Source organism: Doryrhamphus excisus, chromosome 18 (genome assembly GCF_030265055.1).
Source record: "Doryrhamphus excisus isolate RoL2022-K1 chromosome 18, RoL_Dexc_1.0, whole genome shotgun sequence".
NCBI lineage: Eukaryota > Metazoa > Chordata > Actinopteri > Syngnathiformes > Syngnathidae > Doryrhamphus > Doryrhamphus excisus.
This window is the reverse complement of record NC_080483.1, coordinates 10,259,621-10,287,291: the sequence shown is the minus strand read 5'-3', so window position 1 is coordinate 10,287,291 and position 27,671 is coordinate 10,259,621. Positions and strand designations below refer to the sequence as shown.

General features: G+C 39.6%; 1 protein-coding gene across 2 annotated transcripts; it reads left to right on the top strand.

The window, feature by feature from the left end:
* The first annotated feature begins 844 nt into the window (after positions 1–844).
* Positions 845–26,686, top strand: snta1 (syntrophin, alpha 1). Of its 2 annotated transcripts, XM_058055119.1 has the most exons (9): positions 845–1,040; positions 1,196–1,524; positions 7,520–7,705; positions 20,755–20,950; positions 21,022–21,211; positions 22,428–22,558; positions 22,752–22,948; positions 24,138–24,325; positions 25,857–26,686. In XM_058055119.1, exons 2-9 carry the CDS (start codon positions 1,233–1,235, stop codon positions 25,947–25,949), a joined length of 1,473 nt encoding a protein of 490 aa, XP_057911102.1. In that variant the 5' UTR covers positions 845–1,040; positions 1,196–1,232; the 3' UTR covers positions 25,950–26,686. The 2 variants fall into 2 exon arrangements, with proteins under 2 accessions (XP_057911102.1, XP_057911101.1); XM_058055118.1 differs by lacking the exon at positions 845–1,040 and having other exon boundaries at positions 1,095–1,524.
* The last annotated feature ends 985 nt before the right edge of the window (positions 26,687–27,671 follow it).

The window sequence follows — 27,671 nt, the reverse complement described above, 5'->3', positions numbered from 1 at the left end:
CTGTATGTGTTTTACAGTGGTTAACTTTTTAAAGCCTGTATGACAGTTAGAAATAATAGTTCAATTCTACAAAACAGTAACTAAAAGTTTAATAACGGTGACAATTTAATACTGGAAGTACTTAATTACAATTGGAAAAATCAAAATAACAGTTTAATAAGGTTATTTGTTGATGATCCACTTGACCTGAATAAGTGCTAATGTGACACTTTAGCGGGCCATATGGTGGAAATAATATCCTTTGAATAAAAATGGTAAATTTAATCCCTGGACTGACTGGGTTAGTATATATTTTGTAAAGACATATCAAATGTATCTTTAATTCTAATTCAAGAGATTATTGTAAGGTGTAAAAGGTCAGGGAGATTAGATACAGTCCACTCATATAATTGTCTGTAATGATGGTGGTTATCTTGTTGGTGTCTTTTAATATTATATATTAAATATATATTATTTATATAATACATTTCATGGTGTAAAATGTTCAACGTTTCAGTACGTTTTTTCTTTTACTGTAGTTTTCATGTAATACAACCTTTGACCACTAGATGGGGGCAGAGTATTAGCCAAGCCTTAGTCAGTTGAGTATGCGTTCAATTCTATAGAAAAGTGTTAAAATAAAAGCTGTTAAAGGATTTGAGTCTATTAAAACAGTTTGGGTCGTTTTGCATTTTCTTTCAAGTTGTTCCACAGACCTCCCAGTAGATAAATAAATAAATATAAAATAAAAAGTGGGTGTTTTTTCACCTGCTGGAGTGAAACAGATGCGCGCGCACACACGGAGATGCAGCATAGCATTGGATAACTTCATTAACTTTGATGTCCTTCCGTGCATCCGATTGGTCCAATGTCAGCCACTGGGGGGCATCTTTGCGTGGTGGTCCAGGAATGATATGATATGCTCTTATAGTCTTGTCACTAATGACTTTATGTGTGGAAAACAAAACAAAAACCACAACAGATACATATGCAAAACAGGCCAATGAAGAATGAATTAATGTGTCACTTTTGCTGGAGTGTAGTTTGTACTAAAAGTTTAGGTAAAACACTTTCTGGTGCTATGTGTATGACTATCAATTAACTTTAATTCTTACTCGTGGGTAAACTTGTTTGGAAAACGCCACGCCACGGTGTAAGAGTTGTGTGTACGTGTGTGTGTGTGCCCCTAACCCCAGCCCTCCATATCTCCTCACAGAACTGCCAGCCCCGTCTAGAGTTATTCCAGGAATGCGATGATGAACATGGCTGCCGCGATGAAAGCACAGAAAACGGGACTGCTGGAGCTCCGGGTGACCGTCGACCGCTGGATCCGGGTGTTGGCCACGCTCACCGAGGACACGCTGACTGTGAACCCCGGGGAGGGTGCCGAGGAGCCGCAGAAACCCAACCCGAGTCCACCGGGGGCTATCAACGGAGACCCCCCGAACCTTAGCTCCAGCCCTGTGCCGGAGACTATCACCAACGTGAAGCGGACGGTGAGAGTCACCAAGCAAGATGTCGGAGGACTTGGGATTAGTATTAAAGGTGAGCACAACTTTGCATTGATTCAAATTGAGCGTCAGCGCCACTTTAAATGACGCCATTGCAGCCCTGTTTTACTTTGTAACAGTTGTTAAGTCGCCGATTGTTGAGAACATGTTCCTGTAACACACACGCTTAATCGATAGTGTGCAAAACTGATCCATCTTTAACAAACTTGTTGTGTGGTCAAGTTGACAGCCGCCATGTTTATTTACTTCCGATTAAACTCACTAGCTAGCAGAAATTTGACATTGCTATGCTAGCTTCAGTGGGCTGTTTAAAACGTATACTCTATCAAATGTAAAGTGTTTTAAATGTTAAAACTGTTTCAACCTAGCAAAGCAGGAGTCAAACCAGCAATTCAATTCAAAAACAACTTTCTTTTTTTCCTGAAATGCGACAGTCTAGGGTTAATTGGTTGCACAAAACTCAACCCAGGATGAGCAAACACGGATTAATCAAACCAGGTGAAACCAATTCCCAATCAGTCCCTTTATGCGCTTCCCTAAATAAACCGCTATCACGCTCACCGATTCGCCATGGCAACGACAACGGCGTACTTTTCCCAAACGGAAGCGGAAATCATAGGGACTTACACAAAACATAATGAGCGAATAAGAGAAAAACTCCACAATAAAACAACGAAAGTACACTCTCAGCTTCTCTTAAAACTATCATAATTAAAATCCAAATACTGTTCGTTACTGTTATGTTTATTGCGGCCGCCACAGTCATAAAACAAAGACAAAAAGCAAATTATTTCATTGGCTGTCTGCAATAATTACTGCCCAAGTAGTGTACAAAATACACACTCATGGCTCTGCTGAAACCATGATAATTTAAATCTGTATAGTTAATTAATGTTTGTTGATTAACAAATCAAGAACAGCAGTGTACAGTAATATCAACACTTTATTGCTTCATTAGCACATCACCATTAGTAGCTTCATACTATACTATACATCTGGTTTCCCCTTGTTGCGCTAAGACTTGTGGGTAATGTAGTACACATTGCAGTCAAACCGATACAGGATTTTTGGGGCTGATGCCAATACCGATATTGGGGGTTGAAAAAAGGACAATATAATAAAAATATAAAAACAATTAGCGCCCAATACTGACAATTACGAGTGGACCTGAACGCGTCACCGCATGAGGAGACCAAATATGAGGCTTTATCGTTGGTTGTATGTATTTTTGTAACAAGTGCATACTATTAAGAAGGGGGTGTTTGTTCTTTTAGAGTTAGGACACCATGGAAAGATTCCAGTCAAATAAGAAACACTTCATACTCAACAAGGAAGATCAAAACTAGCAAACTGCTATCAGTGCTGAGTTACTTTTTATAAGAATGGTGCATTCAGGTGCATCACATAGCTCTCGGCCGCAAGTTGCAAGTGCATTCACTTAGAAATGACAGGACTTTTAGAAAGATACTGCTTTATCATGATGGTTTCCGCTTCAATTTGGTATGAAATTAATAGGTAGACTTAAACCATAGCCATTGTGAGTGGACAAAAAGTTCATAATGTTCAAGTAATGCATTATTAGCTATTAAAAAATTCAACTTACAGCCACTGAGTATTTGCAAACAGCTCAAAAACAAATGCAAACAGATCTTTCAGATCTTCTGACTGTGTTGCCAACATGCTAACCACTTGGCAACCATGCAGCCCCATCACCCATATTCTGTAACTTTAAAATGCTTTTTAATAGTTGCATTTATCTTATTTGTCTGACATGGATGCACAAATAAAAGAAACTGACAGCTTGTTTCCGCAACGTTATTCTCACAGGGCGCTAAAGTGTAGAGTTATATTGTTTTCATAGTCACAGCTTACCATGGTGTTAAAAAATGCAGTTTCTTGTGTTTGTCTTATATTCTCCGCTGCAGTCAAGTGAGACAGGAAAAGCTGTGCTTGTGTGTGAGGGGGGTGGGGCCTGGTACTCGGACAGGTAGCAGCACAGAGACACACCAAGGAAGGGAGCAACGGTGAAATATAGGGTGAATTCAAACAAAGTCAAATTTGACGGGGCTCCAGAGTGATAAATAAAAACAAATACGCACAACTGACTTAATTATTTTACTCATTAACCCCCTACATTTATGTTGGTTAACACATTAGGATTAATAAAGTCTTTATCTAGCTGTACAACCGGTCACACCTAGCCCCCCCCAATGGTGAAAAGGCCATGACCTCATCATATTTTAACACATCCGTCTTACATAACCGCAATGTGTACTCACAACAGTACAGCAGCTGTTAAAAGCCTTTTTACACGTCCCGTTTCCCCGACCTCAGCTGAGATCTTGGTACGTCATGGGTGGTCAGATGAGCAGTAAAGTTATGTACTGTAAATAAAGTGAGATAAAATAGACAGACATCAGGCTGGACTTTGAGTTTCCGCAACAAAAAGCAATCATCACGCTGCACAGTTTAGATACACAGTCTTTAAAACTGTAACTTTCTCTGTGGGTTATTGAATGGAAATCATTATTGACAAGTCATTACCAGGGATGATGATAAGTAGACGGTAAAACTGTGAAATGGCATTGCTGTTGCTTAGTTGTCATTACTGCAGATGTTAAGACGTGTTAAGACGCACCTCACCTCTACATCACCCTGACAACAATAAATTAAGTCCATCTCTGTGAAAAAGGGTAGCTTTGAGAGGGCGACAGCTTGTTATGAAAACTAAATGATTGTCGTCACCATGCTGGCTTGATATTGTTGTGATGCGGGTTGTTTTTGGAAGAGAAAAACCAGTGAGACAAAGGCACGAAGAGTCCAGAAGATGAGAAGCAAGATGTTGTTGGCCTGCTGACACCACACTAGAGTGAACAGCTGAGAGGAGCAGCCAGCCAGTTGTCATTGGTCAAAGATGAAAAGTATGCATCAGGGAGTGGAGGGCTAGTGTTAATTTTAGGGAGCCCACCCCAGCTTTTAGGAAGCATGGAGGCAGTCAACCTATACTAGCCTATTTCTAATTTAAGCAGAGACTCGGGAGTGAGGTACAAGGTCTCCAGATGGTCAGAGTGGAAACAACGTTCTATAGAGCGGCGGTAAAAGGTTTTTTTTCCATATTTGAATGATGGGTTTTTCCATAGAGGCAGTCAGAGTGCTTTCAAAGTTTATACTAAATTAGGTAAAAAAATGAAGTGAGCAGTGTTTATAGCTGCGCTATTGTGTACTTTATCCATGTTTTACATATACACTGTAACTCTGCACTTGTCCAAAGTAATACAGTAGATGTGATATATCTAACTGTGTGATAACGTTGGGCAAAAATATCACAGCTCTAAAATGTGTTATTCTTCTGTCTTTATAGAAAAGTGAAAAAAGTCAACTCAAAACATTCATTCATTCATTTTCTACCGCTTATCCTCACGAGGGTCGCCGGGGGTGCTGGAGCCACCCTGGACTGGTCGCCAGCCAATCACAGGGCACATATAGACAAACAACCATTCACACTCACATTCATACCTATGGACAATTTGGAGTCGCCAATTAACCTAGTATGTTTTTGGAATGTGGGAGGAAACCGGAGTACCCGGAGAAAACCCACGCATGCACGGGGTGAACATGCAAACTCCACACAGAGATGGCCGAGGGTGGAATTGAAACCTGGTCTCCTAGCTGTGAGGTCTGCGCGCTAACCACTCGACCGCCGTGCAGCCAACGCAAAACAGTCCTTTTAAAATGATTGTTTAAACTATTAAGTGAGTCTATTTAATATTTCAACATGATGTAAGTGGGACATGTGTATTTAAAATAACTAACAAAACCACTGAATTATTTTTGTAATAAATAGAATGAAATTCTTAATGCAGTCTACTCTAATCCGGCAACTCATGTCACAACACCACCATAAAGAAAAATGCAAATACATGCAATCAAGCGGCTCTAGAAGGTCACCACATAAATCATAAAAAAATACAGCCATAGGCGTGAACTCTGAACTAAAAAAACCCCAGAAAATAATGACACTGCGGCTGTTCAGGCAAATACGGCTATCGTTTACAATAGCTTCCTGTATACAAGGCTAGTTATGGCGTGAACATCATCATAAATAAAGTTTTTATCTATGATTTCTTGAGAAGATGCAACTTTTGAGCAACGTTGGAGCGTGTCGTGTCTCGTGCTCATAAAGAGGCTGTAGTGACATCTACAGTACTACTGTTTGAAGATAATTAAAATGTCACTTTTGTATAATAGGTGACCTTTTATATGTCTGTTTTGTCCCATTTTGCCTGAGGAAATGAAGATGTCTTTATAATTACACATGCAATAATGAATCAAACTTGTACAGCTTGGAGTTTGAAACTATGCATAAAAATGATCACATGTTCATCGTACTTACTTTCCTCATAATTGTGCACACAGTATACAGTATATACCTTTTACGCACCACTGTACACTAACGATTCCTGTGGATTGAGCGACAGCTTTGCAGCTAGGTGCGTGATTTAGGAAGACAGATTGGGATGAAGAGGGAACATCTGAGGATTAGGTAGGAAAGATGTATGACAGTGCTCACTTCTATTGGTGGTCGCCTGCAGTATTCTTTATGAGGTAGCATATCTCATAAAACGCCTAACAAGACCCAGCAATTGTTATTTTATGTGCAAGATATTAATCAATCTTAGTAATTGCATTTCTGTTAGTATCGTCTTCTTGCTTTTAGTTATTATTCTCTTTAAAAGTGGAAACTTAAGTATTGACTGTCTCCTCAGGGTGTTGCCTCATTTGCGATACTTAGTCATGCAGACGACAAATGTCTGATGCCACGGAAAGCCAAAAAAAATGACGAAATCCTTCCCTCCATAAGTCGACTGGGAATGTGATGTGTGCATAGCATAGCAATGCATAGCAATGCATAGCATGAGTGTCTCAGTCAACAGGCTGTGGCCTGCACGACTTCAGCCCCATCAGGAGCAACCTTGTGGAAAAGCTATTGTATTTAAAAGGAATGTAATGTTGCTGTCTTTTTAGATAATGATGCTTTAACCTCAAGGCTGGGATTCAAACACTAGTTGACATTAATGGCAATAGAGTGAGCGGTAGACGGCGTCACCCATCTTACTAATGTTTATTTAACAACAATGGGAAGAAGAGCTATGCAGAGTATGAATAGGCTTCACCTTGTGTTGTTTTTAAACCACGGGTGAGCAAACAGCGGCCTGCGGCCCACATCAGGCCCACAAAGCGTTTCCAAATACTTTTTTTCTTCAAACTACAAAGCTGTATCTGGCAACATGACTTGCAGGGCTTTTGTGGCACGCTGGAGTTGTACAAGGAATAGTCAAATGTGATCTGCAGCTTGTACAAAAAGGCAGCACAAAACTTCAACACATTTGTGACGCACAACGTAACGTACTTACTGTACCATGTGTGCATACAGATACATATTTAAGCAAAATACCCATATTGATAAATAGCTATGTAAAATTGTGCTGCCACAAGGCATGCTGGGTAGCCTGTGGTACTTTTTTTCCCAATATTTTGCTGTGTTTTCATTTTTGCATGATTGCAAAACATGTCAAGAAGATTGTAAAGGGATGTAAGCAAGGAGGGATGATATACTGTATATAGCTTATATTGTTGTTGCCACTGGACTACCCAGCATGCCTTGCAGCCCCTTGTAAATAACAGTTTAATTAAAGTAGTAGTTGATATATATATGTGTGATGCATTAACTTTTTGTGGATGTGTTGTTTTTGTGTTGTTGCACCGTGAGTAAGTATGTCGTTCTCTGTGATGACTCATATGGACGGCCCCTCGCCAAATGTTTTAACCCAATGTGGCCCACAAGTCAAAAAGTTTTCCCACCCCTGTTTTAAGCACTGATTTCACTTGTCTTTACCAATTTTCCAACTTTTCCAATTTAGAAAACTGAAGTATCTATATTTGTATTCTGAAAATATAATTTAAAATATAATATATAAAATGTATATTTTGATCTTACCCACCTAATTATTGTCCATCATTCCATACAGGTGGAAAGGAGAACAAGATGCCGATTCTCATCTCTAAGATTTTTAAAGGGCTGGCCGCTGACCAAACGGAGGCTCTTTATGTTGGCGACGCCATATTGTCTGTCAACGGTTATGACCTACGTGAGGCCACGCATGATGAGGCTGTGCAGGCCCTGAAAAAGACCGGCAAGGAGGTCATCCTTGAAGGTGAGGCTTTTTTTTTTCTTTCAGACGAATCAAAAGTCATATACAATATACACTCATATACAAGATTGCAAAGGGAGGTCTTTTCTTGACTTCTAAACTTGATCACTTGATGATTTACAGTATGTTGATATTGATATAATTCAATACATTTTTTTATCCTGACATGTATCATATTTGAATATAGAGACTTCATTCAGTTACATGGATCACTGTTACATGGATACATGGATCATATAATGGGGTTCCCCTGACATGACCCAAGACTATTATTTGTGAACATCTCAGCATGCCAATGAAGAGAGCTGTAGGGGGTTGCAGCAACTATTTCTTTCTATTATCATTTGTACTGCTGTCTTATGTCGCGGTAAACCAAAAATGCTTGCATTATCCCCTGAAGTTTACATTATTTGTACGGCGCTCACATTTCAGCAACTGTTTTCATATCATCCTTTTGCTGCACAAAAAAGATGTCACATTTCTAGGACTGTCTTTGATGATTTTCTTTAGATTTTGTCCATAGTTTACTAATAATGTAATGTTTTTTTTTTTGTAGAGCAGAACTAGTGTCAATCCCAACCCATAAACAAATCTCATTTCCACCTCAAAAAAGGCTAAAACAAATAAGCAATTTAGGTGTGTGCAACAACAGTACCTTTTATTTATCTAGCGACACAAAAAGCCACAAAACAGATGATTGCAATCTTATTGATAAAGCAGAAAACTGGGAAAATGTTCGAGACCTCTTCCATTTCTTTATCACTGGTGGAGCTGGTGGATGGAAGACACCTTGCGCTCCTCCACCTTCCTTTCTACCGCTGGAGGTGGAGTTGCATCAATTGCTTTCAGGTCCTGGAGGAGACATACTGTACTTAGCCACTCTTAACACCTACATCTTCAGGTTCCTCAGCAAAGCACTTATCATCCTGGAGGTGTGTTTGGGCTTCTTATCATGTAGGAAAACTGGTTTCCCAAGGGAGTCTATGATGCTGTGCAGTGTCACGGTAAAAATTCACATTTCCCTTAATGAACCGCAGCTACCCATTTTCGGCAACATTCATGCAACCCCAAATCATGGCATTACCACCTCCTTGCGTGACTGTAGGCAAGACATCGTTATCTTGTTACTTAATTGTGTTGCACTTAATTGTATTTAGACAATAATGGCTGTGTGTTGACTCATTTTTAGTGCATAGTGAATCTATACTGCTTTACAACCTGTGCACTGACTACAGTTTGTATTGTCCACTGTGACAATGTACTGTCAAAAACATTTTTGCTCAAATGTGAGTGGTCTATGCTACGTTGCTTAGCTGATACGGTAGTTGTGCTTGTGTGGTAGTGGTCCTGGATGTAGCCATAAAATGTTCCCTCCTTGTGGTCAGGTCCCCAAACCTCTCACCATGCATAAGAATGTGTCTGTTGTCAATAGAACCATTGCAAAGAAAATAAACTTGCAGCACACTGTTGCCATTCCCAAGCGGGTGCCCTCTTCACCTTCTCTACTGCTTGCTTTTCCGTCTCAACTTTACATCTAAAGAATATGATGGAATAATCAATGTGTGTGTATATCTGTGAGAAGAACAGTAAACACCTGAGGGGGGTCAGATAAATATAACAGACCAAATGAAAACTTAAATCCCCCCAGCTGCCTTCATTTCCTCCCAGTTATATTTACAACCTGGTGTATTAGAGCACATGTTCACCTCCTGCAGCATCCTGAAATGTGTTATTGTGCGAAGGACGTGGAGGGGGGGTAGGTCAGCTCATATCTTCCAACAATGAAAGTTTTGAGAGAAAAGAATTGTGCAGAGAGAGACATGAACATTAACTTCAGTGTTAGTTTCACTCTGCACCACATATTTTGCCTTCCTGCCGTATTGGTTTCCGTTGTGTTTTAAAACCAGCCATTGCTGTAAGAGGTACAAACGTATATTTTTACAGGGTTTATGCAGTACCAGTGTGGGCTTATTCTCAGCCTTGTTAACTTGTGCAGTTTTGCATAGCTGCTACTCTTTGCCAGGACATTTCTGGACATTACTGGTTGTTTTCTCCTTCTTTTCATCACTGCTCACACACACACACACACACACACACACACACAGATTTAGCAGGCTTAGTTATGGAAGCTCTGCCCTCGCAGTCTTTCCATTGTGTAGTAACTTTTATTGGCAGGAATGTGTGTTCGATGTAATGTCAGCTGCATCAGGCCATTCAGTGTCTTGTTTTTCCCCAATTACGTTTGCTGGCCACTGTGTAAGGTTGACCTATAGCCTGACTGACAACATCTATTGTCTCATACTTTGGGTAAAAATAGTTCAATACAGAGTGACGGAGTTGGGGGTGGCCATTTGCCGGCTGAGTTGCCCCCTTCGATAGTTGGAGGACAATTTTGACAAATGCAGCACTGTGGTGCTGAACATTAGTTCAACCGAATCACTGTTTTCGCTTTGGACGCATTTCACTGCAGCACACAATTTTACGTGGGAAATAACAGTGCTGTATATTTTGTGTTGGCACAAAATTAGAGCCCATAGTGTATGCCAAGGTCCATATTGCACAACCCTAGTGTCTTGCATGAAGTGCAAGCGGTAGGTAAGTTTTCCATGATGACTTTGGTCGGTTGCTGTCAAATTGTCTTATGATGTCGACTTTGACTTCAATTGTGAAGCGTGATTCAGCACATAAATTGCTATTGTGTTGATATTGGAAGCTCAGTCTGCAGCAGCATGAGTGGGCATGTGAACCAAGTAGTCAGAGAGTAAAAATACCTATTGGTGTACACTTCCAGATTATGCCGTACGTGGTTTTGGCTGTCATGATCGTGAGCAAAAACTATACATTGAAAACAAAGACAAGCATGTGTGATAAAAATGTTGTAGATTTGTGAATGATTTGTAACACTGGCTGTTGTAAATAAACAGGAAAGCAAACACAACACTATCTGTATCTTTGAGAGTGTAAGTACTACATTTTTATAAGAGTTCAAGTCTCTATGTGCAAGCGGAGAGGAGTGTCACGAATGCCTTCTGTGAAATTAGATTTTCAGCATGGTTCCTCTCTACCTGTGAAGCTTTGTCAGCACTCTTAACAGGCACTAACCCCAAATCTAATCTCTCACTGTCTGTCTCTAAATTGACACACACACGCACACACACCTGCATCATTAGTACTGCTCTGTATAAACCACTGAAAATATAATATACAGTAAACCTCGGATATATCGGATTCAATTGTTCCCACTGGTTTTGTCCGATATAAGCGAAATCCGTGATATGCGTATACCGGAAAACGTCCATTTTACGCATATATCGGATTTATATCTGGTATATGCGTAAATCGGATTTTATCCGTTATAAAAAGGCACTTCCTTAACTATGTTTCCAATGTACCTGGACGCGCAGGCAACGCTGCAAACGCTGCAAATGACGTCGTATAGTGGCCTGTCACGATTCGGCAAATCGGAGCGCCACGATGCGGCCATCCGATATATGCGAGGGAAATGTAATGGAAATGCATTGGAACGGGACTGGAGATTTTGTCCGAAATAGGCGAAATCCATTACAAAAAATCTGATATATGCAATGAATTTTTTTTGGAAATGCATTACAGAAAAATCGGTTCTTTTTTATCTGTCCGTTGTGAGCGAATTTCCGATATATCCGAGGTTTACTGTAATAACATAATATAACATAATAAACATATAACATAACATATAAAATAACATAATATGCAGTTATTGCTTGGTGGTGAAATAAGTCAGCAGTACATATATGTTTTGTGTTGTCCCCTACCCAACACTATTGGACCCACTAGTAGTGTTTTTTTCAGTGCCAATACACTAAAAACCTTCAGCATTTTGGGGGGCAGCACTTGGCAGGGTGTGGTGAGTTTTCGAGGCTTGCGATGTGATCATCCGTCTGACAGCAGCTACGTAAAACCTCGGTCCCAACCAGCTGTACTTGCAAGTGTGGGCCAAATTTCGGGATGAGTACCACCTCAGTACGGATTTGAGAGCATGCAGACACTATGAATTGCTTTCAGTGCAGAAGGAACTTTTGTTGTGTGCGGGCCTGCGGCAGGTTACGGATGACGTGCGACGAGCGCGCCCTGTGCAACCACTTCTGACTCTGTGAGCACGCCAGTCTCGGCACTTCCTCAGTCCAATGAGAGCGCACAGCTCGCGTGGACCGCGGTGGTGAGCTTTTGCGCCGTGCTTGAAAGGCGCGTTGTGCGCAGTGATTTCCGCAGTGGTACCAAGCTGACGGACAACTGCCGGTATTGGTATCGGCCGATTTCACTCATTGATGATTGGGATCAGTATCGGCAGCATAAAAAAAAAATTGCACTTATATTTTGCAATTTCCTGTTCACTTAATGAACATTTGATCATTGTGACAGTTTGGAGGAATGAATTATTTTTATTATTTTCTAAGGGCAATAACTAACTAACTAACTAACTAGCTCCTAAAGGTTCCACTGGACAATTATTTTTGTCATCTCAAAAAAAGCTCATTCTTCGGTTGCAATCAGAGAAGAGTTACCCTGCACATCAACCATCTCATGCCAGAGTCCAACCCTGGTTCTGTCCCAGCTATGTGTGTGTGCGTGTGTGTGCGTCTGTGTGTGTATGCCTGCTGTGAAAGCTCTGACCCTCTAGACACAAAGCTCTGGTTCTTTTTCCTTCAGAGCTGCTGGCCCGTGAGCAAATTGCGCTTACGCGCAGCAAGGGGATGGATTATCTCACAAAATACCAAAGCTTGATGAAATCACAACTGTTCCTCAGGGGCCCTTCTTCCTCTGTAGCGTGACGTTTGCTTAGCGGGACCCCTTCTGAATCCTGCTGCCTGTTCTGAGGCCCCTGATAAATTAGAGGCCAGGCCTTTTGTGCCACTCTGGACTCCACTGAACCATCTCACTGCATGGTGCATGAATACATACTGTGTGTTTGTGCATACAGAATCTCCAAACTAAATTCCCTTTACTCTTGCTTTTTTGTCTACTGGCCAAGTCCTGTTCAAGTTTGCTTTACTTTCACTTTGCAGAATTAGTATAATGAACTCTCTTGACAATCTATGCAAAGTAATCACATCTGTGCTTTGGCAGAATGTGACTTTACAAGACTGATTCAGTGTTGCACTACCTTCCCGTGGTTGGCATTTAGCCATGATCTTAATGAGATGGGCTGCAGGAATAATGAACTTATCTAAATCATTCACAGTAGTGGAGGAGGCTCTGACAGATGACTGACAGCGACTGAATGAACCACACATTAAGCGGCGAAACATAGGTGGCATGTTATTTATTAGTTATGAGCATTAGTTCACGCTTAGTCTATGCTGTATGTATTTGCACACTCCAAAAAAAATAGCATCATTCACACATTGCGGCATCGGAGTGGCAACATCTGGCACTTATTCGCCGTTGCTTATTGTACAGAAACCATGTTCTATGCACTTTTATACAACAGCACAGCATCCCACAATAAGATCATTACATTTGTCAGCATCTGGTGTGGTGTTTAGAACCGGAAATCACTTTCAACACAACCGGGGGGGGGATAAAGTGAGTGTGGGGTGTCTGTCCTGGAATTACCTTACACACAGGCCACTGTTACAGATTTGAGACTACCCATAAAATACTCTGTTGTTGCATCTTTGCAGTATTTGCACGTAATTCTAAAAACACCACTTTTTCCAAACCCGCCAAAAAGCCGATCTCTCATATAATGATTGATAATGGTGGAACATCTAATAGCTTGTTTTACCTTGATTGACCCGAGTGTGCTAACTGGCACTGGTGATTTACTTTGTTGTTTTGGACCAAGTTGTTGGTTCTGTAACATTGTGACATTGTTTGCTTGGTATGCTTTATGGTGCCAACAGCATGCCTCTGAGGTCGCTGGCTGACCAATGGCATTCCAGCTGTTCCCACGGTTACCAGTAGAGTGGAGGGGGGGGAGAAATGGCTGCTCTTGTGGTTCATTTTCTAACCTTGCTAAATTAAAGAAATAATAATCCTTATGCCTTTCTCTTAAGTACATCACTATATATTAGACTTCATTCATTCATTTTCTACTGCTTTTTCCTCACGAGGGTCGCGGGCGGTGCTGGAGCCTATTCCAGCTGTCTTAGGGCGAGAGGCGGGGTACACCCTGGACTGGTCGCCAGCCAATCACAGGGCACATATAGATAAACAACCATTCACAGTCACATGTTTTTGGAATGTGATAGGAAACCGGAGTACCTGGAGAAAACCCACGCATGCACGGGGAGAACATGCAAACTCCACACAGAGATGGCCGAGGGTGGAATTGAACCCTGGTCTCCTAGCTGTGAGGTCTGCACGCTAACCACTCGAACGCCGTGCCGCTATACCAGACTTCTTTTGTTTTTATTTTCTTTTTGCTGCCTCAGCGCAACAACAGTCTGTGCTTGCATGCTTTCATGCACTGATTACATTTATCACATCAACGCTAGCTAGCAGCCGGTATTTATTCCGTCATCTTGACAAATTTGACTGACAGCTCAGCGGAGGAGGCGACATGTTTGTCCTAATTCAAAATCATGCAGCCAAGTTGCGCTTCGGTTGTTTGGAAAAGTCCTGGCAACCGGGATGGAACGGAAAAATCTTTACAAAACCTCAAAAGTGAAATGAGCGGTGTCTAAACCGAAATGGCTGAAAATGTCTGGTCAGGATTTGTCAAGGGGAAGCTTAGGGCAGGATTCTGTGGAAGAAATAACACACACACACACACACACACACATGCTGTACAAAAAGTGGTCTCACTGGCTGCCAGATAAGCTGAAGTAATAACAGTGCCATCTGTGCTAATTTTAGCTCTGTATTGAATGTGCCGCCCCTGGAATTCATGGCAACATTTCTGGCTGGGCTTTGCTGGATGTTCCATGTCCTTTTTTTTTTCTTACCGTTTATTCTCTCACTTTCAATTTCTTTTCCTTTTCTTTTCGTTCCTCCTTCATAATCCCCCATTCGCAACCTCTTGTCCTTTCATCCAACACGAAGGCTTGCAAATAGAGTTGTGTTAAGTTGAACGTGATGGCCATTTAACAATGTACAATAAAACCAGTGCATCTCCTCCCCTTGCATGGATTCAATTAACCTTATTTATTGTTGACCTTAAGTAGCTGCATTCATCCTTTAGAGAAACAGCACTAAAGTGCTTGTCTTGTTGTCCAGCTACATGGCGCCATCAACCACAAGAGAAGCAAATACCCAAAATGTCTTCATAAATTAAGAACCCACTTACTTTACACTCTTTATTTTGACCTATACACATCAATTCGGAGTGATTTTTGCCCAGTAACAAATTAGAAACAAGAACGTGGCGACCAAACAAAACAAAAATCCATCCTTTCGGCGTGAGCTCAAACAGACAGACGACAATTTTTAAGCACGCGAGTTGATGGGTACTTGAGGAATTCATCAGGTATGTGTGGTTCCCGCTCTTGTTCTCAATCTTGACATTCCGAACATGCCTGCACAGTGCAGATCAGACCAGTATTCATTCATATTCTCAATAGAAAGCAGTGAAAACATAATTGCAGCCTATTCATCAGCACACTACTACTTTAATTATTGAATTAAATTATTGAATTTAATTGAATACATTCTCCATTTTTTTTTAAATTCAAAAGAGATTAAAAGTTGCTCAAAGCATCAGCATTGCTGAGAAGGGTTGGGCAAAACTATAATGATACTTGATAAATTAATTGATTAATTAATTGAATAAAACACAGGGCTAATATGGAAAAAATATATTTTGATCAATCAATATACTTATGAACAATTTAATATTGTCGGGGCCACTTTTTTCAGTCCAGAAGGTCCGACTCTAACCGAAACGTACTCCTAGCTGAATTAATTATTTCCATAAGAAATAATGTAAATCCAATTAATCTGTTGCCTAAAGGCAAAAACGTTAACACAAAACACGTTTTACAATTATAGCTTTTACATGCAGTAAAAGGTTTGGAATTTTGCCCATCATTCACAATCCTTTGGTGAAACATGGGCACATATTTCTTTCCCTTTTCTATGCATTATAGTGCAAGAAAACAAGTTAATATGAGCTATGAGTTATGGGAAGTATGTATTTTGACACTATAGTCCTCATAAAAAAACTCTAAAAAAACAACTCCAACAACTTCTATATTAACCAAACTACAGCGATATTGTTGTTGTAGCAGTTGACACAAAAAATATATATTTATCTGGCGGTAGTAGCCTTAGCCTTAGTTGTGTTTTGTCACCTAATAATAGGGATTTGGCAAGGTTTAGCTGCTGGCATTTGTTATTATTGATCAACAACATAATGGCTCCACATTGTCAGTCACTTCACAGAGACTGCTTTTGTGTACATGAATACTTCAGGGACATGTATACAAGACAGCCATGAACGGGATTTACTTGATTCAGGCTTAACAAAACTTTTTGTGCAGTTTTATCTGTTCTTTTAAACCAATATTAGTAACATCTGCTAGGCGGTGGTGGTGGTGTCTGAGTAGCCTGCATACATTCCCGTTAAGCTGTAATACACAAAAAGCTGCTCCGTATGCCCTACAGGTTAATGTATGTGTTTTTTTTAAATACATTGCTGTATGGGAGGCTGCCTGGTTGACTGAACGACAAGAATGTGCTCTATTTCGGGGACGGTGGAAGCCCCTCACTCCTGTTGTCCCATCCTGGGGCTCTTCTGCTACATGACTCTTTATGCTCAGCAAGACGAGAGCACTTCACACTTCCTCAGTTGAAATCTGAGCTCTACCTCCAGCCTTCTGATTTCATCTGCTGGCTATTTTTACCGCTGCGGCCATTCCTGCCAAACTAATACTTCACCCAACAGCCTTGTGTGTTGTACTTGCATGTGTGCAAAAGTGTCGTTGGTTGAGTTGTAAAAATGGATTGTCGGATTCAGAGTAACTATAAATAACTTTGTTTGAAAGACTGTAATGTATTGCAACTGGTCACAACATTAGGTACACCTGTGGACACGCCCGAGTGCTGTTCGTGAACACGCTAATCCTGCCAGGAGGAGTTGAGAACATTGTTGGTGACTTTGTTGCTTACTTTGGTGACATTCCAAACCCTCTTGACAGCATATTTTCTCGAAAGTGACTAGCGATAAACCTAGTGGCTTATTTCTGGCATTGGAGAATTTTCTAGTATTTTAGGACTTAACAATGAAAGCATGTATTGATAGGTTTCTGTGCTCACTAAACGGTAGTGGGTGCTGCTGAGATATCTGCGCCGCCCCAACGCAACGTGGTTTGCTAAAGACTACTTTAATTATTTACAAGAAATAACAAAACAAAAAATGTGTTTTGGTTAGTTTGACTGTCCGGATGTTAGCAAGCGACAGGAATAGAACAGTTGGGCCGTACCATATTTAATTGTTAGGGTTAGAGTTAAAATATATACATACATAAATACAAATAACAATAAATAACACAATGCATTTATAATAAAATGTATATATTGTAGAGTCAAAATAATGAATTATAATAGAATAAAAATCTATACAAATATAAATAAGAATAAAATTAATTATTATAAATTTAAATGTAAAATATAAATATTTATATATTTATTATATGTATGTATGTGTGTGTGTATGTATGTATGTATATATATATATATATATATATATATATATATATATATATATATATATATATATATATATATATTAAATAGCATGTGTTGATACTGAGAAGCTGTCAAGGGAAATGTGGAAAAACACATTTTACAGAGCGGTTGATGCAAGGGTTTAACAAGAACTGTTTTCGTGTAAGGCGTCAAAAAAGACTCATGATTAAATGTGAGCTATAAGATGTTGAAAATTTATAGAAACAGTGTATAGTTGCCAGGATAAGTGGTAGAAAATGAATGAATGTATAGTTTCCCATACTGTGTAGTTATGGCCGCTTTAGTCTCTATGTTCCTTGTCATTATGGATACACAAGAGCCATTTGTCTTCACTTGCGGCAATGCAGAAGAGTTCACACAGCTTGAATTTCACTATCGAGCAATCTCGGACACAACAGCAGGAAAAAGGATGGGAATTATAGAATATTTTGAATATTATTCAAAATAGAGCAATATCACAATACAGTGATTGTGCAATAATTACTGGAACTTTGCCTCAATTCCACATATTTTCAATTCATGGCAACATTTTCCAGACAAAAGCATGGTTGTGTTATGGGTTCATGAGAGGAATGCACTGATTTTTACATTGGGGAAACCAACCAGCCACTGAGTAAGACGGGCTTACTCTTAAGGTCAAGACTCAGATGTCTACCTGCACCTCAAAGAGAAGGAACACTCTTTTGAGAACAAAAATGTACATATTCTGGACAGAGAAGACAAATGGTTTTGAAAGGGAAGTGATGGAGGCCATCTACATTAAAGTTCAGGGCTGTGACATCATCTCACCCTCACATACAATGCTGTCCTTTCATCCCTTCCAAAGAGATTCAGTCATTTAGCCTGTAACACATAAACAAGGCACAGCAAACTTGATTTCATTGTTACATCTGAATGGAATGCCAACAAAGGTCATACAGTGGGGCAAAAAAGTATTTAGTCAGCCACCAATTGTGCAAGTTCTCCCACTTAAAAAGATGAGAGAGGCCTGTAATTTTCATCATAGGTACGCTTCAACTATGAGAGACAAAATGAGAAAAAAAAATCCAGATAATCATATTGTTTGATTTTTAAAGAATTTATTTGCAAATCATGGTGGAAAATAAGTATTTGGTCAAAAACAAAAGTTCATCTCAATACTTTGTGATATACCCTTTGTTGGCAATGACAGAGATCAAACGTTTTCTGTAACTCTTCACAAGATTTTCACACACTGTTGTAGGTATTTTGGCCCATTCCTCCATGCAGATCGCCTCTAGAGCAGTGATGTTTAGGGGCTGTCGCTGGGCAACACGGATTTTCAACTCCCTCCAAAGATTTTCTATGGGGTTGAGATCTGGAGACTGGCTAGGCCACTCCAGGACCTTGAAATGCTTCTTATGAAGCCACTCCTTCGTTGCCCGGGCGGTGTGTTTGGGATCGTTGTCATGCTGAAAGACCCAGCCACGTTTCATCTTCAGTGCCCTTGCTGATGGAAGAAGGTTTTCATTCAGAATCTCACGATACATGGCCCCATTCATTCTCCCATTTACACGGATCAGTTGTCCTGGTCCCTTTGCAGAAAAACAGCCCCAGAGCATGATGTTTCCACCCCCATGCTTCACAGTAGGTGTGGTGTTGTTTGGATGCAACTCAGCATTCTTTCTCCTCCAAACACGACGAGTTGAGTTGATACCAAAAAGTTCTATTTTGGTTTCATCTGACCATATTACATTCTCCCAATCCTCTTCTGGATCATCCAAATGCTCTCTAGCAAACTTCAGACGGGCTTGGACATGTACTGGCTTCAGCAGGGGGACACGTCTGGCACTGCAGGATTTGAGTCCCTGGCGGCGGAGTGTGTTACTTATGGTAGCCTTCGTTAATATGGTCCCAGCTCTCTGCAGGTCTTTCACTAGGTCCCCCCGTGTGGTTCTGGGATTTTTGCTCACCGTTCTTGTTATCATTTTGACCCCACGGGGTGAGATCTTGCGTGGAGCCCCAGATCGAGGGAGATTATCGGTGGTCTTGTAGGTCTTCCATTTTCTCACAATTGCTCCCACAGTTGATTTCTTCACACCAAGCTGCTTAACTATTGCAGATTCAGTCTTCCCAGCCTGGTGCAGGTCTACAATTTTGTTTCTGATGTCCTTTGACAGCTCTTTGGTCTTGGCCATAGTGGAGTTTGGAGTGTGACTGTCTGAGGTTGTGGACAGGTGTCTTTTATACTGATAACCAGTTCAAACAGGTGCCATCAATACAGGTAACGAGTGGAGGACAGAGGAGCTTCTTAAAGAAGAACTTACAGGTCTGTGAGAGCCACAAATCTTGCTTGTTTGTAGGTGACCAAATACTTATTTTCCACCATGATTTGCAAATAAATTCTTTAAAAATCAAACAATGTGATTATCTGGATTTTTTTTTCTCATTTTGTCTCTCATAGTTGAAGCGTACCTATGATGAAAATTACAGGCCTCTCTCATCTTTTTAAGTGGGAGAACTTGCACAATTGGTGGCTGACTAAATACTTTTTTGCCCCACTGTATCACCCAAACAAGTCTAATACTATGAATCCTGCACCAACTCTAGAACACTAGAGCAGTCCTATCTTGTCAGACTAGTGTGTGTCCTACCTAGTCATTGAGCATGACCTGATGAAGCCTGCTTGGATGAGAGGGGTGAAGCATTTTCTAAGACAGGAGTGGGCAAACTTTGGCCCACATCAGGCATCAAGCATCTTCATCCAGCCTGGGCGTTTTCCAAATTCAGTTAATTTCTAAAACATTTTAACATCTAAGCTGTAGCCGCCAACATACTTGCAGGGTGAATAGTCAAATGCAATCCATGGTTCCATGTCCTTATTCTGGTCCAACTCTCTCCCCATCATCAGTATGTGGAATCAAACTATGGAATGGATTGAGTAAGACCCTCAAACAATGCACAACGATGAGCCAATTCAAGAAACAATACAAGCAGTTGATGTTTGCTAAATACAAGGATGAAGAGTCTTGAACCAGTCATGATGTGCTATACATATCACTATATTGACACTTACTATGGTACCCATTATGTCATTGGATGGTCATATCACCTCGTACTTCGGTACGAGGTGCATTATTAAAAAGCAGGAAGTGAACAAATGTATGGTCATATCACCTTGTACTTCAGTATGTGGAAAAAAACAAACTTAAACTATATTAGGAAAGCAGGAAGTGAACAAATGTAACAGTTACTGATTGTAAAAGTACCAGATGGAGGGGTAGGATTTAATAAGCTCTGCTTCTTCCTACTCCTTTTGGATATGTGGAACTGGGAACTGATTGTGTGATGCATTCAATTGTAATCTGATGCATGTTCAAATGAAATAACAATCATTAATAACATTCATTCTCAATGTGTTGTAGTCAAGTACATCAAGGAGATGTCGGCCTTCTTTAAGAGCTCGGGGTCCCCTGGTGCAGCTCTCCCATGGGACTCACCTCCGCCTACTCCTCAGAAGGGGGCGGAGCTCTCTGACGCCGAGGCGAAGGAGCCCCGCAGTATCTCGTTGAAAATGTGCCAGGTGTCCCGCAAACAGTGCCCACCTGACACAGAAAACCGGTACGACAGATTTGGGGAAAAAAAACTGTCAAAAGAACTGTCGCTTTCAGAGTTGTCTTTGTCTCCCACAGGTATTTTGAGGTGATTTCACCCAATAGGAAGAACACGATGTTCCTGCGGGCCAAAGACCCAGCCATGGCCCAGTCTTGGTACAATGCCATCCAGACTTGTACTGCCAACCTTTTACCACAAGCGAAGGAGGGGATGAAGAGCTTGCAGCCTGGCATGGAAGTCAAACACCTGGGTTGGATTATAGAACAGGTAGGGGCAAGGATCACCTGAAACCAGGACTTCTCAAATAGTGGGGTGGGGCCCTCTGGATTGAACTGTCGACGGGGGTGTGAGAGGCAGGGAGGACTTTCAATTTGAGTGCAGGCCTGACAAATTGTACTCGGCATGCAGTTTGACTCTTGAATACACATGAATGTGTCACTGCTCTCCATTTTGTTGCATTAACGCTGGTTTCAGTTTTGAGTTGAGTTTTTGTGTTGAGACAAATAGACATTTGCTTGTTTATTAGTGAACTTGGTTAGTCAAGGACTATTTTACTTATTTCCAAGAAATAGCAAAACAAAAAAAAGTGGTTTGGTTAGTTTGATTGTCCGAATTTTAGCATGCGACAGGGATAGAACAGTGGGGCCGTACCATATTTAATTGTTAGGGTTAGAGTTAAAATATACATGTACATAAATACAATAAACAATAAATAATAACAATAAATAACACAATGCATTTATAATAAAATGTATATATTGTAGAGTAAATATAATGAATTATAATATAATAAAAATCTGTACTAATATAAATAAGAATAAAATTATTATAAATTAAAATTTATAAATATGTATAAATATTTATAGATTTATTATATATATTGAGTATTATATAATATATTATATAATATTATATATTATATTATATCTATTATATTATTTATTTATTATTTATTGATTTATTATATAATATTTAATATATAATATATTATATACATATATTATATCTATTATATTAATTCATTATTTATTATTATTTATTTATATTATATATAAATATATAAATATATTTTTTCTTTTTCTCGAATAAATACAAATATGCATATGGATGGATGGATGGACAGATGGATTTGATATGGTATAATTCAGAATAGAATAGTAAAAATTAGTATTTTGTGTTATCATTACTATTGAAAAAGTAATTAATTAAATAAAATGAAGAAACAAACAAATACATTATTATTCCAGGTAATCCCAATAGTGACTTCGAGTGATGAAAAATGTAATGTGAAGATGTATATTTGGTGCGGAGCCAAATGAATATAGTTTGGATTTGGCAGAGGTCTGCAGTCTTGTCATTCAATAGTAATGCATTTGGTGTTAACGCAACAAGAAGGACCAGCTCAATGGTGATGCCGCTATCCCTTCCAAGTGTTGTACTTTACTGCTTGTGTTCAAGTTGTCAACAAATGTAATGTGTGCAGGTGGTGCAGGGTCCCGAAAGGCCGGTCCTCGCTGTGCTGACTGACCGAGAGCTTCTCCTGTACCCCTCCATGCCCGAAAGCAAAGACACCATTAGCAGTCCCACCAAGAGCCATCCTCTCATCACTACCAGGTTAGTGAAGACCTCGACATCCTTTGGTTTGTTTTGATCCGGTAATGAAGCCTCATTCTTTCCATGCCCGTCCCCATTTTTTTTTTTTTGCTTCAGAAAACATTAGAGATCAGAACTTATGAGTCATATTGTTCCACCCTCACACTGATTCTACAAAGATCATTTTAACCCTTTGTTTGGTCCTCTGTTATAGACTGGTCCACTCCGACCCAGGAAAAACCTCTCCCCTCCTGGACACGGAGCTGTCCTTCGGCCTGCGTTCAGGCACCAAGCAAGGCGTGGAGACGCATGTGTTCAGGGTGGAGTCTGCCAAGGAGCTGTCCACTTGGACTCACCTGCTGGTCGACGGATGCCACAATGCTGCAGAGCTTATCAAGGAGGTCACAACAGGTAACTCCTTCCGTGCCTCCTTTTATGAGTGAATACTTAAATTATATCCAAGCCCAATCCTTTTGGCAGAGTTTGGAAAGTGCGATCTACGAGGAAAGGACCTCAACTCCTGTTAATCACCAGCTATAATAATTTGCTTGATTTTCTGTTTGCTTGAAATGTTCTCAATAACCGATTCTTTGAGACCAGAAAAAAAGCAACAAGAAACTACTAACATGTGAGTCGATCTTTGTTTCACCCTGGCCAGCGAGGGGAAAATAGTAATGTTTGATGCTATATATATTTTTAAATTTGTCATTACTTAGAAATTACATTTATGTGAACAGATATCGCAAGTTTTTTTAGTTTTTTTTGCAGTTCTAATATAAATACAGAATACAACCTAAGAGTCACTCAATTTTAATTTAACAAAATTTATATGCCGCAGGCTATTTACTTCTGAGTACAAGCCACATAGTCATGGTAACATAACAGTGGTACTTAAGAGTAAAATATTTTCGATGTGGTACTTGGTGTAGAAAGTTTGACAACCCTTTTTCTAAATGATCCGTATCATGTTTACTGTTGACACAGCCCACATGCAAACTGGAGAGAATTAAATAACACATCCATTCATCCATTTTCTATGCCACTTGTCCTTATTAGGGTCGCAGGGATATGCTGGAGTCTATCCTAGCTGACTTTAGACAAGAGGCGGGGTACACCCTGGACTGGTCGCAAGCCAATCACAGGGCACAAATAGACAAACAACCATTCACACTCACATTCATACCAATGGAGAGACTGAATTAAACAACCATTTAGCTTTATTTACAACAAACACTAATTGTCATATAGTTATAGAGATCGAATACATCAAGAATTTATGTCATAATAAGATTATATAGATTGTAAGACTTTTATTCTTCACCAAAGTCGACCTATAATTCAGCCAAGCCACTGAAATGAACTGTTCCTGCTTTTCTTGTGTAAGTGTGCCCTCTGGTGGTAGTAAGAAGTGCTGCAATTCCCTGTCATAAAAGGATTTGAGAAAAATAGCTCCAGTATAGCATCTGTTTCTAATCATTTCTTGGCTCCCGGAGTGAGTGAAAATATTGGAGACAGCTTCCAGTATGATTAAAAACAGTTCTGCTATACTACAAAAACAATACACAGCAACACTAAACTCTTTCTAACTTCCCCCGGGCAGCCTGCAGCTGGAATGGACAGGAGTGCACCCTGGGAGTGCACATCGACGAGGGCTTCACGCTATTCATCGAGGAAATGGGTGTCAAGAAAAACATCCTCCTGCAGCATCCATTTGAGCGCCTAAGAATGTCCTCAGACGACGGTGTCCGCATGATGTTCCTCGACTTTGGAGGACCCGAGGCTGAAATTGTAAGTCAAGCTCATGCTTTAAAAATATACTTCAAGCAGGCGCCGTATTTCTTCAGATAGTGACAAGGAGGATTTATTTACTGCACTGCAGTGAGTACCAGTCATCTATTTGGGTATTTGGCTGCCTCTTGGACAATCACATATAACTGATGAAGGTTAGCTAAAATACAAATAAGACATAAGCAGACAGGCTTTTTTGGACGTATGCAGTATTAAATGTACTTTTTTCTGTATAATTTTTTTTTAATTTAATTTTTTCAATTTAATTTAATTTAATTTTTTATTTTTTTTACATTATTAAATATAAAAATAATTTCCCTTACACAAATACACTATTGTTTACTCATTTACTCAATCGTATTTTTTCATATAAAAGCAAAAATAATATTTTAAAACTAATTAAAACTAATGTTATAATGTATAAATTGTGAAAATAATTACATTATATGATAATAATTCTGATCTTATTTTTGATATACTTTTTATAACAAAATGTTGTGTTGTTCTGAATAAAATTTGGAAAAAAAGTACAATAATTATATTGTATTTTACGTAATTTTTCTTTAAGATTTTTATAATTATTTAGGATTTTATTTGCCAGTTGAATACATTTATGGATAATTTAATAAATTATTTGTCAGTTTTATAAATAAATATTTCAATGATCAATTTAATTGGATTTATATTTATTTAACTTGATACAATATCATGAGCTCATTCTTTATTTTTGCTTTTTATCGCAAAAAAATATTGAAGTCAAATAGGCTGTTCATTACTAGAGCACTTCCTGTGGATTCATTGCCGTTTTGTGCCAGGCATCCATACTGTCCTGATCCCTTGATGGCAAAGGCAAAAAAGCTTTCTATCTTTGAACGCGGTTGGATTCAGCAATTGCAGCTCAATTTGGATGCAGAAAGACGTATGATTTGAAACGTCTTCAAAGATATTGAGGGGTTATGGAATAAAACAGTCAAATGGCAGACGGCCCCAACAAATGGCAACGGCCTTGAGCTGAAGGCTCTGTGGCGGTCTGTCAAGACACGGGACGATTGTTGGCCCAAATGAAGGTTGTTGCTGGTGCTGAGTGCAGTCCAATAGCCATCAGATGGTATCTGCAAGAGAAGGGTGTTAAGTCTTCAAAGGCCTCATCTCCTTCAACGCCACAAAATTGCACAAGCTCCAAACATGGGACATTGAGAGGTGGAAGAAATGGCATGACAAGGAGATCCCACTTGAGATGTTTTCCACACGGCACAGTGGATAAGGGGAGCTTTTTTAAAATTCAATGTGACAAAGGAGCTGCAGGTTGTGCAGGGGTGTCAAACGGTTGGCTCTATGGTGATGTTCCAGAGAGCAGTTGATAAGCTGATTGCATTTTGAAGCAATTTTGAGGCCAAGAGAAGCTCTTAAAATTCCGATCAGGACTGTATGTATGATACTAAATGAGATTAAACATTAGGTAGAATAAAAAAAGCGTGGTTTGCATTATTACAAAACTTTACAAAATTTTCTTTTTTTTTTTTGTCTTCAGCAACTGGACCTCCATTCTTGCCCCAAGACCATAGTGTTCATCATCCACTCTTTTCTTTCTGCTAAAGTCAAACGACTTGGCCTCCTGGCATGATAATGTCCAGAACTATTAGCCATAGATATATTTGATAAATAATACACACAAAAAAAAACAACGATGATGGAGCACCAAACCATGATGGATTCTCCACCTTTACGGATCGTTTTTGTGGACAACCGATGGACCCTTTTTTGTGTGAAAGTAAAAAAAGGTTTGACGGTGACTAAAGCAGCACATGAATTCATGATTATGTATGATTTTATTTCTCTGGATCATCACCTGTCATGAATGGATTGCCTTATGTGCTGTATATGTGTCAAAAATGTTGGACAAACATCTTTATTTAAAAGAAGACTTAAGTGGAGTGACAGGATGACAGGACCGATCACTGCGTGATCTCAAAAGGATGGAAGCATTCTTTCATGTTTTAGTTGCCTTCGCTCATTTTTAAGCCAAATTTTGTTCGATTTATTACCGTGATAAAAACTTGAGAAGACTACTGACACAAACGGCCTAAAAGGTGCGCCTCTTTTTGAGCTGTTAAATGAACACACAATTGAGTCTGTTTGTTTAATCATTTACTCATACTGAATATGTTCATTTAAATGTCATAGTTTTTGTCAATTGAACATCATTGGAGTATTCTCACTGCTCTTAGAGACCACTTTAAACACATGAATAATAATAATAATATATATATATACAGTATGTATGCTTCAACACACAAACGCTTTCAAAATAAAACAATGTATATTCTTATTTAAACTAAGGTGTGCCTTCTTAAGGGTTGTTTGTACATAACATGTAATAAACTTTGTTAACTTTTAGTTTGAGTGTGATTTATTGTTAGTTGATACACAGGTGTACCTTTAAAAGCAGGGAAAAATGGTCAAAGCCAGGGTTTCCCAATTTCCTGACTGTGTGGCCTACATGCTAACCACTAATCCACCATGCAGCTGTTTAAATATGTTCATTCATTCATTTTCAACTGCTTATCCTCACAAGTGTTGCGGGGGGTGCTGGAGCCTATCCCAGCTGTCTTCGGGCGAGAGGCGGGGTACACCCTGGACTGGTCACCAGCCAATCACAGGGCACATATAGACAAACAACCATTCACACTCACATTCATACCTATGGACAATTTGGAGTCGCCAATTAACCTAGCATGTTTTTGGAATGTGGGAGGAAACCGGAGTACCAGGAGAAAACCTACCCATGAGGGTGGAATTGAACTCGGGTCTCCTAGCTGTGAGGTCTGCGCGCTAACCACTCGTCCACCGTGCAGCCTGTTTAAATATGTATTTCGGAAAATGTTATTACTAAGACAATCTATCATAAGGACGAATCAAAGTTCAGGAAACACAGAAGCCATTGTTTCACACAAGTTGGGTGAGCGAGAGAGACAGACAACGTGTGTGATGAAGGAATTATGACGCTATTCAATTCTAATATGAAGACATTTGTGGTGTGAATGGTTGTTTGTCTATATGTGCCCTGTGATTGGCTGGGATAGGCTCCAGCACCCCCACCTTATTTTATTGCCTTATTGCCTTTACCAAGAAAATAATAATCTTTTTAATGTTTAACATATATGCAGCCATCGTAATAAACGTATTGTTGTCATTTTCAAACAGTTTTAAAATGCTTTTAGTACTTGGAATACACCATTTTGTGTGTCTGTAGCTACCTCCAATGTATTTATTGCAAACTTAAGACTGTGTTTCAAACAGAGTGGGGAAGAAGAACAAAATTAGAAGAAAAAAAATTAACATGGTT

What these genes read in the sequence shown, in the direction of transcription:
- snta1 (XM_058055119.1), top strand. Translation starts at nt 1,233, where the DNA reads ATGATGAACATGGCTGCCGCGATGAAAGCACAGAAAACGGGACTGCTG. An exon ending in ACTTGGGATTAGTATTAAAG is followed by an intron (nt 1,525 to 7,519) that starts GTGAGCACAACT and finishes CATTCCATACAG; the next exon opens with GTGGAAAGGAGAACAAGATG. An exon ending in TATCAAGGAGGTCACAACAG is followed by an intron (nt 22,949 to 24,137) that starts GTAACTCCTTCC and finishes TCCCCCGGGCAG; the next exon opens with CCTGCAGCTGGAATGGACAG.